This window comes from Gouania willdenowi, chromosome 7, assembly GCF_900634775.1.
Source record: "Gouania willdenowi chromosome 7, fGouWil2.1, whole genome shotgun sequence".
Classification (NCBI taxonomy): Eukaryota; Metazoa; Chordata; class Actinopteri; order Blenniiformes; family Gobiesocidae; genus Gouania; species Gouania willdenowi.
The window spans coordinates 4,001,909-4,014,776 of NC_041050.1; the positions used below are offsets into that span (position 1 = coordinate 4,001,909).

A 12,868-nucleotide genomic window follows, 5' to 3' on the forward strand; every position below is an offset into this window, starting at 1 on the left:
ATCATCATTTGGTATGTTTTTTGGTGTCATTTTGTGTATTTTGTTGTTGTTTGTCTGTTCTTTTCATTATTCAGTATATTTTTCTCTTATTTTGTGTGTTTTTGTTGTCGTTTTGTGAGTTGCCGGTAGTATTTAGTATGATTATCATTTTTAACTAAAAATAAACATTATAAAACCCCATATTTTTAATGCTTTCATTTGTTAAATTCCTCTCTCTCTCTCATGTACCCCTTGTAGTGTCATTGCGTATCCCTTGGGGTACTTGTACCCCCATTTGAGAAACTCTGTTTCAGATAAACTAGGTGACAGTCTGTTCATTCGTCACTGCAAATGTAGTTCTTGTCTTTTTAATACGTCTCCATCTTGTCTTTAATTGTGTTTATGCAGATGTGACATTTTTAAGTGTAAACTTCAAGACTTTTTGTGCACAAAACACTGAAAGTACACTAAAAAAAAAGAGAAATGAAGAAGAAGAATAAAGAAAATCCATACAAAGTAAATGTAAAAACTGAGATTAAATACAGTAAATGTAGCTGTATCTTGTGTGTTAAGATATAAAAAAGCAGCTGCAGGGATGTCATTGATCAGCTGCATGTGACAGGTATGTTTCACCTCTTTAATATGTGCAACGAGGGCTGAAGTGAGCTTGTGCCTCTGTCTCTGTTTGTCTAACGCTGCATCTGTTGCTTTCTTTCCTTCTGTCTCCCAGTGGCCCAGAGGAGTCCGTCAGTGACCTCCGACCAATCCCAGAAGTCAGTGGAGAGCCTTTTCTCTGCCAGGTGAGGGATTCAAAGCTGTCGGTTTAACAGCAGGGATGTTTTTTAACGTTGCTTTTTGTTTGTCACATGCTAGAAAGAGAACACACTGATGGTGATTCATTTCCCTCATTATTTCCCCTGTTTTTAAAGATTAATACAGCAGGACAAAACAAGGTCCGCCAACCGCTGTCATTACCAAATGGTTCATTTCTATTCCTTTTAAAACAAGACAAAGAGCCTGCAGTGGTGTGAGGCTGTACTCGTGCTATTTTCTGCATAAAAAGGACGAGTTCACATAAGCACTCGTGGACGGTTAAGGTGAAAAGTAAAAGGGCCACATGCATTATTATAAAAACACTGAGCATGAAAAGCTCATGGTTTTAGACGATTAAAGAAGCCAAACGTTCAAGCAAATGATCGTTGATTCATTCACCTATTAGGGCTGCACATGTCTTTATCTGTTAGAAACACATACATTATTGCATTGCCAATAATCGGGTGATTCCATGTCATTTTAACAAATTTTAATGACATCCCAAGCATTTAAGTCTCAAAAAATTCTGAAGTGTTTAATTAATCATCCAATAGGCACACTTTAAATGTTTAGATTGATTGGATGAATACTTTTTGGGTCTGGAACATGTTGGGCCTTCAGTAAACAACTTAGCATATGCCTCAGCTTCCTGTAGTTTGATCAGCTTTGAGCTATGAACGTAGACTGTTTACATCACTGATGTTTAGTCACATATCTGCTATTTTCATTGGCCCATAACTGCATGTGGAATGTAAGAAAAACAAATTTTTTTTACTTTATAGAATGTACAGCAGATCTTTTTGTATATTCTGAGAGAGTGGGTGGAGCTGTATTACTAAACCACATTTCAGTTTCCTATGTGATGTATTTCTTGAGATATTGGAAGCAGAAAATGGAAGAAAAATAAGAACGAGTGAAAATCGACACATACCATGTCCATATCTCAAAAATTAATAATCCGATCAAACTAAAAATGTACTATTATTAAACGCACACTGTGTAACTTTTGGCCACTAGGGGCGCTAGACCTGTACCTTTTACGTCAAGTGCCGCAGCACTGTGGCAAAAATCAACAAACAGCCAGTTGGGCCAGCCTCCCTTCATCTTGTGATTGTGTATGCAGACAGTAGTTGACCTGGAACTTTAGGATAAGGATTGGCTCTCAGGGCTGGGCTCGCGCCGCGGCTACAGTCTATGGGCTGGAGGAGCAGCCGCATTGGTGGCGCTCCCCCCTCCCCGGTCTTGCTGCGGTCATCGGGCGACCCTGCGCACGCTAGGGGGGGAGCGGCGAGGCTTCTCCGGCGGTGAGAAGAGTGGGCGGTGACGGCTGCTGCTCCAGCCCATAGACTGTAGCCGCGGCGCGAGCCCAGCCCTGAGAGCCAATCCTTATCCCAAAGTTACGGATCTGACTTGCCGACTTCCCTTACTAAAGAATCCACGTTTAACTGAACTATGGCAGTGATTAGTGCACCCATTACCCAACACAAAACTACCATATTGTGCTCTTTAGGCTGTAAACAGAGGCTAAACTCGTTTCCGCTACCCTCAGCAATGGCGCCGGGTCGGGAAATTCCCGTATGTTGTGACGTCACGTGGGAACTATGTTCTCCAGGCGTTCTCCAGGTCACATGACCTGGTGAAAGACGGTCCGTCTTCTCCAAACTTACATGGTCGGTATTTCAAGAGGGAAGCCCTTCTCTGAGCATTGATACTGTCAAGCTCTGTATATTAGCCTGAGGAATCATTTAAAATAACTCATATGGGTCAAAAGTCCACGGTGTGCCTGTTCCTTCTTTTATTGCATAGGAAGTTGTATTCAAGTACTTCACCTTTGGGAATGAGATAAAAGAAAAACAAAAATGTAATCTGTGCACCTAAAGATAGAATAGTTATCAGTAGTTTTACATTTGTTGATGAAAATAAATTAATGAGTGAAAGTTACTTCCTGTAAGTCGTTTAGCAGTTTCATTAGGGGGCGACGTTTCACCCTAATCTCAACAACACTGCATCTTTTCACAACTTGAGCTAATAGACATAATAGTCAGAATTATGTTACATGAAGCTTTGAGACTTACCAAGAAAAGGAGAAAGCCCTAGTTTTGCGTCTTGAGTGCAGCAGTTCTTTGTGTTTTAAATACCAACCCCTCCCTCCCTCCCCCCTCCGCTCTCGTCTGTTCAGGCTGGCCCTCAGCAGGACTCGTCTCCTGACTCGAGCCGCTAAAGGATTCATGTGTCGATCTCACAGCAAGTCCGGTGATTCTATCGGAGAGAGTGACAACGAGAACAAAGACTACATCCCTCTGGTAGGGCTGGAAATCTATACGTGTGTGAATGCTGTACGAGCTATTTCTGAGACGACAAAACATGTGACACTGTTTGATGAGAGTGTGTTAGAAACATAAAGAGAGTTTGTTACTGGCTATTTCATCTATTATTGTAATATTCAAAGCCGATATCGGACAATATTTGATAACGTGCCGATAATATTGTGCATCACTACTTTATGGCCATCACTGACTAAATCATGTGGTAAAAAATGACAGGTTGGGTTTGAAACGTCATACTAACGTACTTTAAACCAGTGGCTCTCAACCTTTTCAGCGCGCGACCCCCAAAATAAAGGTTCCAGAGACCGGGGACCCCCACTGTAGCTGAAGGTGGTTGAACACAGACATGAACATTGAAGATGTGGAGACAGGACCATCTATAAGGGGGAATAAAGGGGAGAGATTTTTGGGGTTCATCCATAAAGTCAGCAAAATGATGGTCCATTGTTTTATGAATCTGTGATAACCACATTTATTTATTTACTGATCTGAATAATGTATTAATCAGAAATAAAATTGATCCAAAGTGACCACAAATAGTGGAAAAGGAGGTGAAATGGGATTTTAAAAACTGCAGAAATTGGATAAAAGTTGCAAATTAGAGTGTAGAACAATTAGGTTAAACTGGCAAATAATGGACATGACAAATCGTGAACGTGGTTAAATTAAGCATGAAATATGGTGAAAAGAGGTTAAAGTGACAATCATTGGTCAACATATGCAACACTAGACGGGAAAAGTGGTGGAAAGATCCTTGAAAGTGGAAAAAATGTGCAGAAAAGGTGTTGAAATGTGATGTAGAAGTGGTAGAAATGGGAGAAATGTAGCACAAATGCATTAAAAGGAGAAAAAGTATGGCAAGAAATAGCGATGAAAACCTCTGCTCTAAATGGCCGAATTTGGCCCCCAGGCATTGAGTTTCACATGTCCCCCCATGTAATATACATCCCGGTATTTGTCACGTACTCAATATTTTCATACTATCTAATATGAACATACTCCATCATCATTTTGAGGTCAGACTTAGTATGAGTTAGTATTTCCAACACAGCCATTGTATGGCGATATGATTAGCATTCTAGAACAAGGCGTGGTACTAAAATCAGCGATTAATCACTATAAACATGCTTTTATTCCTTGGTGCAGGTGTTGCTGCAGTTGGCGTGCGGTGCGTTCCCTCTGGACGCTGCTCTGTGTGAAGCCATCAACGTTCCCATGGATAAGCTGAAGTGGAGGTCTCCCTTCACCAGCCACCGCACCAGCCTGGGCCACGTGTCTCACTCCAGCAGCAGCCGACGCACCGAGAGCGCTGACGACGGATCCAAATCAGCTTATGACTCAGAGACCAATCAGCAGCCTGCAGAGATCCCTGTGGGGGTCCACAGCCCCTCTCATCTGTCCAGGAATGGTTCCTCAGACACAATGTCATGGAGCTCAGAATCGGCAGGCGTCCAACTCAGGCTGCCAGACGCTGAGAGCACGCTGTGGGCTACGGCCGTGGCCCTGGCCTGGCTGGAGCACAGCTCAGCCAGCTTCTTCATCGAGTGGGAACTGGTGGCGGCCAAAGCCAGCATGTGGCTGAGCGCGCAGGAGATCCCAGAGGGCCGCGATTTAGCCTCCATCAAGGCGGCCGCCAACCAGCTCTTCATCATCCTCAGACACTGGGACGAGAACCTGCAACTGAACATGCTGTGTTACAACCCCAACAGTGTGTGACTGTACGGCTTCATGTCCCCTACGCTGGATTTAGTCTGTGTAGCTTCTGCTTCCCCTCCAAACATTACCCAGGCTCCCGAGGGGCTGTGACGAGCATTGTGATTGGCTGTCGTGTTCGGAGCATGCTATTGGACCAACGACCATCAACAATTTTATAAATTGTGCGTAAAACCTCAGCCAAAAGCAGCGTATGAACGTTCACGTGCCTTTTTGTAACAGTGTCGTCAAAAATGACATTTACTGAAAAACAGACAGAAATGTCATTTCAACAAATGGCCCACGCTCTTCAGTCTCAGAAAATTAGGACATTTTGACCAATTGTTCCGTGATTAATCAATAAACATACTGTAAATTTATAGTTTGATCAGATTAACTCTTTGTGAGATAAGGCCAATTTAATGTGTCGATTTTTGTGCGTTCTTATTTTTCTTCCATTTTCAGCTTCCAATATCTCAGGAACTACATCACATATGAAACTGAAATTGAATATAGTAATACAGCTACAACGACTCTCTCAGAATATACAAATAGATCTGCTATATATCCAGGGGTGGACTGGGATAAAAATTCAGTCGTGGCATGTCCACGACATTATCAGCGACACCATGTAGAAGTCGTTATTGAGTCAGTGATGCTTAACATGTGGTTCTTCATGTCTTCATTTTAGTTATTATTCCCCCAGAAAACCTTAAGGGGGAGGTTTTTAACCCCTTTTTTTTTTTTTACCAATTTCCATTTTTCTTTGTCCCATTTTTGTCCCTTTTCAAAATGTTCTGACACTTTTTTTCCGACTTTAGCTTCCTTTTGCCAATAAATATCCCTTTTTTGGTGCAATTTTGGAAGTAATTTTTGACACTTTATCACATTTTTGTCCTTTCTTTATTTATTTTTGGCCACTTTTCATCCAAATAAACAAACTTTTTCCTTTTCCCCTACATTTCGCCTTTTTTTGTTCCACATTTTTGCCCTTTTCCATTACATACCACCTGGTTCCTCTTTATTGGCCACTCTTGACTGTTATTGGCCCATTATAGTCACTTTTCACTCTTTTCTTGCCTAATTTTTGCCACTTTTGGACCGTTTTTGGCCACCTGTTATCATTTCTGCCTCCATTCGCGGTACAAGGTACCTTATCGGCAACTCTTTGAGTCGACGGCCCACCGGGATGATGCCCTGTATGCCAGATGGCCAGTCCACCCACATAGCATGTATAATACATCCTAACTGGTGGACATGCCAGCTTCTCGAAATTGGCAAAAAGTGAGTGTGTGTTTGGGTGTGGAACATGTTTGGGTCTTCAGTAAACTACTTAGCATATGCCTCAGCTCCCTGTAATTTGATCAGCTTAGAGCTATGAACATAGACTGTTCACATATACATTGGTTCTTGGGTGACACACTCTGGAAATCAGAAAAAAATACTTTTGTTACTGTTTTCATTGGCCCATAACTGCTCGTGGGAATGTAAGAAAAAACACCGAACTCTGTTTGAATTTAGAGTATAAAGATGACTTTTTCTCGGGATATAAAACACATTTTTTTTGGCGACTTCTTACTTATTTCACCACTCGCCGATACTAAAAAAGTCCTGCGTGGGATTGTCCTCAGCATTTGTTGAAATGACATGGAATGACCCACAGATCAGTCACATGATTATGACTTTAATCCATCCACATCCAGACCTGGTCCTAATGTTGTGGCTGATCGGTGGATCTGGACGCTCACTTCAAGTATTGCAACCTTTTTGTTGTCTGCTCTGCTACCACCATAATGTTGTTATTACTGTTTTCCAGATTCACTGCCTAATAATATCACAGAAGATATGCAAAATATACCTTTTATTTAAAGCATGAGCTCCAATGCATTTTTATGGAATGAAAAGTGTTTGGTTTTATTCTCGTGGCTCTACATGTTTTAATGTTTGGGTTGTGCTTTTATTTTGTACAATTTGAACCTGGATATGGTTATTGCTGTAGTTTAAAAAGAACAAAACAAGTTTAAATTGTATGCAATGCTTTGTAAATGTAATTCAACTACTAAAAACAACAACATGCTCATTTAACACTTTAGTTTTCTAAATATTTGGACAATTTCAGCATTTGAGCTCTACACCACCACAATGGATTTAAAATAAAGATGTGCTTTTAGTACAGAATCAGGGTTTTTAGTTTGCATCCAAAAAATGTATGAAATCAGAAGTTAAGAAAACAAATATTTTAATGTTGTAGCAGTTAATAATGGCTAAAGTCATTATTCTACGCAGTACAAAGTACAAAGAAAATGTTTTTTTTATTTAAATAATGCAAAAATTCACAATCAAGCCCTGGTTTTATGAACCATTAGAGATTTTTTAAAAGAAATAAATCAGCATCCGTTTGTGGCTTGGATAGATCGAGAAGTTGTTTTTAGAAGCTGAATAAAAGACAAATAATGTGTTACATTTTAATTGTCTGAAGAATAAGTGTAGCAAGTGAAAGTTTAGTCGTGGAGGAAAAGGCGACGGCCAACTGTCACAGCTCATTTACCGCAAGTGCCTCAACAGCTTGGAAGTCGGCGTGAAATGTACCTCTGTCTGCTGCAGTAACAACATCCAATTATTTTTACATACGCAGATAAAAAAAAATCAAAATAATAAAGCCTAGGATTCTTTCCTTGGTCCATTTCAACATCTTCTTTGCATTGAATTTGCTGTATTTTGCCACAGTGTTGCTTTATTACTCAGGTATTAATTTCTCCCACTCAGGCTGAGTTGCATCTCTATTGCTGCATGAGCATGTGTTTGAACTGGTGTTTGATTACTGGAATCCGTGAAAAAGAGAAAAATACAAACATGAATGTCATAAAGTAATATTTTTGTGCAGTAATTGCAATGGTAAGTGCAGCTGTATTTGTAAGAGTGGTATTTTTATGGTGCAGTATCTCTGGACTTGCTGTACTTCTCTGTTTGTGCCTTTGTAAATACTTGTGGACAGTTTGAGGCTGTTTGGAAGCTTCTGTTGTGTCTTTTTAACTGTTGACGCTACGGTGCAGGTGCATGGAATAAAACTGTTCTGCAGTGCAAATGTGTGAGTGTTGGACTGTGTGACGCTGACTTTAAAATGAGACGTGGTCCGATTCATTGCTACTAGTCTTAAATATTGCTCATTTGAACAAATTCTGATATTTTTACCAATTGTTCCGGAATTACTCAATTGATACACTGTAAATGTTTAGTTTGATCGGATGAATACTTTTTGAGATATGGCCAATTTAGTGAGGGGGGGCATGTGTCGATTTTCGTGCGATTTCCGCACGTCCTTATTTTTCTTCCATTTTCAGCTTCCAATATCTCAGGAACGACATCACAAAGGAAACTGAAGTTTGGTATAGTAATACAGCTCCACCTACTCTCTCAGAATATACAAAAATATCTGATTTACATCTTATCTGGTGGACATGCCAGCTCCTCAAAGTTGGAAAAAAGTTGGTTGGGGTTTTCGGGCTGGAACATGTCTGACAGTCTTGAAACACAAAAAAAAAACAAAAAACTTTTTCTATTGGCCCATAACTGCATGTGGGAATGTAAGAAAAAATCTGATCTCTGTTTCAATTCATAGTATAAAGATGACTCTTTCTTGGGATGTAAAACAATTTTTATTTGTGCAACTTTTTTATTTTGGACCCCTACTTTGGGTTATTTCGAATATTGAAAATCCTTTACATGAGGTCATTGTAGCTTGTCTTATAATCATTATAATCATTCATTGTTTATCAGTTTTTCATTAGTAAATTAAAATATAATAACCATGGCATCAGATAAATATTTATTTTTGAAAAAATAATATTTATTAAGTTCTACATTTGATCTATTTTTCCTTCAAAATACATTAATATATAGTATATTTGTTGAAATGACATGGAATAACCCTCATGTTAAATCCACATCCCACAATGCAATGCACAAAACTTTTCCGACAATGTCAATAACAGAGTGTTTACAGTGAAGATGGAAACAAAATTTTGAGTAGCAATTTCAACCTTTTATATCTTTTCTTGATTGTAAGCCCCAGCCAGAGCCAGAGTCTGAGCAGTACGGTCCGGAGTGAGGAGCCTTGGTAACCTGCCCCGCCCATTTAGCGTACTGCACTGATTACTTATGCAAGACCAGCTACGCCACAAACACAAGTATCTTTCCCGCTGGAAATTCTACCAACGTGTTATTCAGATCATAGAGGTTAATACAAAACTACAATATATTTCAACTCAAATATCTAAACATACTTTATTTAAAAATGATGCGTCTCGGCTTTCCTTCACAACGTAACTGCTATTCACTAAGGGCTCTATTCTCCCATGCGCGTAAGTTCAAAAAGCCGCACAGCAGCGTTGTTTTTGGCTGTGTGCTATTCTCCCCCTGTACTTAAGTCAGTCGCTGAGCCCCTCCATCCCAGTTATGCACTGTGGGTGGAGCAGCCCTGCAATGTGGGCGTTCCCATTCAAATCTGGCTTTATGCACTTCTAACCCTGGAATAATTGCAATGCCCCCATAAGGTGAAACATTATATTGCACTAGAAATATGAACTTAGTTACATTTGAAGCCACACGGACTCGTGCATCGTGCAGCAGCAGCTGTGATCACTCAGCTGCTGCTGCTGCTCGATGAATTAAACGCAGACTTCTGTCCAAGTTGGTCACAGTGAACTATTTTCATACTATGTCCAACGTAAAGTCATAGTTTGATCCCCTACTGAGTGAAACAAGCTGTCATATGCAGATGAGGATGAGGACCACAAACTGTTCCCACACATATTTTAATGAGGCTCAGCGCTGGTTGCTTTAAACAATTTATATTTAAAAGTGCGTATTATGGAAGACAATAGTTCTGTTTCACTGCAAACATCCCTCTGTATTACAGCAGACTCTGCAGCTGTGTTATTTCCTCATATCTCCGGCGCTGCTAGCGCGGTCACGCTTTACAGCGATGATGATGATGATGGTAACTGTGACTCGGACAGAAGAATACGGCCGATCCTCAGTCACACTACAATAATCTGATCAAATCAACCTGTTATATTGTTTATCAATGAAGGCGTTTCAATATAAAAGTGAACTTTATAATTTCCACGGATTTCAATGACATTTAAAAGCGTTGGGAAAACTCCGTGTTCTGTGATTTCAAGACAGCCAAAAAAATGACATCACCAGCTCCTTTCCTTCAGCCCGCCTTCATTCACAGACTTCACAGTTTTGCTCTACTTACACGCGGTGGGCGTGTCAGGAATCTGGAATGGAGAATACGCATAGGAGAGAAGTGTGTATGGGAGAATTGACCCTAAAGAGAGCTATGCAAGACCCGCGGCTGTCAATCATCGTTATACAGTATTTGACGTAAAATCCCCTTTTTCACCTCAAATAACTTAAAACAAACTTCACAGAAAAATGAGCACTTGAACACAATGTAGGGTGATAATAACTAATGATCACAGCAGTTTGACCCACATCCCATGTGTTATCATTGAGGAGGCGGGGTTTATGAGCTATACTACAGCCAGTCAGCAGGCGGAGCTCTAAAAATAAAAGCTTCACTCCACCGGTGAGCTTGTCCTGTCCATTCTTTTTAACAGTCTATGGTAAAAACTCAAAGCGTTACTCGAGCACTAGTAGAGTGAACAATGCTTGATACGACTGATGTCAAATTCATGGTCAAACAACTTTGCGTAGCTTTACTTTATCACAGATACAGACACAAGTTATTTAGACGCTACTAAAACGTGGAGATAAAGAGGCAATAATTACAATATATTGGTGAAACACAGTTGGAGGTTCACAGTGAGGGTTGATCAATACACAACAGTAAGAAATCTGGGTGAATACACAGTAGTGACAAACAGTGAATTTAGTTTTAGTCCTAATGGTTCATCAGTATGCTGAGTGTGTTCTGCTGAATCAGCAGGAAATGTCCAACCAGTGATAGTTTACTTAAACCTGCCTCCAACTCGAAATCAACTGATCTGATGAAAGTAGCTCAGCTTTAAGAACATTTACAGTTTATTGATCCCTGATTCCATCACCAGTGAAAGATGTGATGTATTGTGTGTGTGTGTGACACTAGCAGCAGATCCTCCAGGATCGTAGGCTGTGTTCACCGAGATAAGACACGCTCTGCTATCGCTAAACAGGATTAGCGGATGAAGGAGATGAAAACATGCATCGTAGTGAAGGCGTTGACAGTGATATTTGTTTTCTACAGAGCTAAGCTGTGAAATATTTAACCGTGGGTTGAAGAAAAGAGAATTTCATGTAGATTTCTGCACATTTCAAGAAGTAAACCTGTGTGGATTCGTCTTTTTAAAGGATGCCAAACTCTTGTGAAGAAATTTCTTTTATGATAAGTGAAGTGAAGAAATTCTTATGCATGTGTTTCTACCATTTATTCAGAAAACGTATGACACGCACATATTGTCTGAGTCCTGAATCTTCTCTACTGACATCATAATGTTCTATGAGAGCTGTCCTTTGTCTAGAATGTTCTGTACCAACCCTATAACCTTCGACCAGAGCTGTAGCACTTACACTGAAAGCTGCTCTATTATATCTCCTTGAAATAATAATACCTCCCTTTGTAGTTGGAAGTTACATTTATATCTATTTACAATGTTCAGCGCCTCTAAATGACACGCCCCCAGAGCAGAGAGAAGTGCTTGTTTTTCCTAATTTTATGTACTTAGCAATTTTTTCATCTTTCAAATTTGGCTCAGTGGTCAATGACATGTTTCTGTGGTGTGACACACTTATTTCTGCTTTCCACAGACTTTAGGTAAACACATGCTCAGTGTGAGGTCTGAAGAAGAAGAAGTGAAGGTAGAATGACTGACTGCGGAGGCTGGAGAACGTGCACGTGATGCTTATGTTATGATTGTCTTCAACACTCAGTCGCACTGCACTGGGTTTGAACAAGCAACCCAAGTTAGCACCACACCACAAAGCACAACTTCCATATTCACCAACCAACATATCACATGTTCAAGAGAAATAAAATACAAAAAATCCCCTGATGGGGATAAAGTTTCAATACTGGTCCTGTTGCTAAGTTTCTAGACGTGTGCGTAACAAATTGCATAGGCTTCAACAAATCAACATTAAGATTCTTATGTTGAGTTATTGGCTCTAAGAGTAGCTTTTACCATGGCAACATCTGGTAGCAAACGACAGTAAGAACTGTGAACGTACCCATGAGCAGAGCTCCTCCTCATTGGTGAGCATCGTGTTCACCAGTGGTTCTCAGGGTTTTTTGGCTCAAGGACCCTTTTCTCCTATTTCTGAATCCAAGTCCCCACTTTGTCTGACTCCGACTACAACATTTTGCTCAGAATACGATGAAAAAACAACTATAGAGCATAATGATGGATAAATGAGTGACGCACACATTTTAAATAAGTGGAATAAAACAGTATTTCAATCACTCTCTGATCTTAATGCGAATCAGAATCAGAAAGGTACTGATACAGTTTAAAACAGCACAAGGAACTTGACTTGGTAGTTGGTGCGAAGAACAAAAAACAAAAAAACAAACCAGAAACAACAATAATAATAATGATAAATATCAAGGATAAGGGATAAATAAAGGATGGATAGATGATAAAAGATATACACATACTGTATAGAGCAGCAGGTAATATTGTTTAATAATGTGCTTAACAGAGCCAAGTGCTTGCATTAATGGCACTTGGCTATGTTAAATAAATATGGAAATTTGATTTGATAGATATTGAATTTGAGCAAACATGAAAATAATGGTTTTGCTTTTTAATTTTTTAAAATTATTTTTAATCTTTTTAAAAATCTTATTTTACTTTATCTTCTCTTACTTTTTGTGAATATTGTAAATACGGCACAAAAAATGCTTGACGATATCTATTAATCTGTAAATATTGAGAAGGTTGAATATTAATAGACTGATCCCAAGATATCGAAAGGCAACAAATAATAATATCGTCTTTTGCTCCTTTTCATTCAAAATGTGTTGATTTGGAAGTTGTGTTGCTAAGACTGTT

The 12,868-nt window shown here is 39.6% G+C and overlaps 1 protein-coding gene across 1 annotated transcript in view; it reads left to right on the plus strand.

Moving 5' to 3' along the window:
• The window catches only part of vwa5b1 (von Willebrand factor A domain containing 5B1), a 47,799-nt gene extending 42,234 nt beyond the window's left edge, over window positions 1–5,565 (plus strand). The window contains exons 20-22 of the mRNA XM_028452316.1: window positions 710–779; window positions 2,972–3,095; window positions 4,266–5,565. Of these exons, the coding sequence (XP_028308117.1) occupies window positions 710–779; window positions 2,972–3,095; window positions 4,266–4,835 (764 nt within the window). The 3' untranslated portion in view covers window positions 4,836–5,565. The remainder of the gene's footprint in view (window positions 1–709; window positions 780–2,971; window positions 3,096–4,265) is intronic.
• The last annotated feature ends 7,303 nt before the right edge of the window (window positions 5,566–12,868 follow it).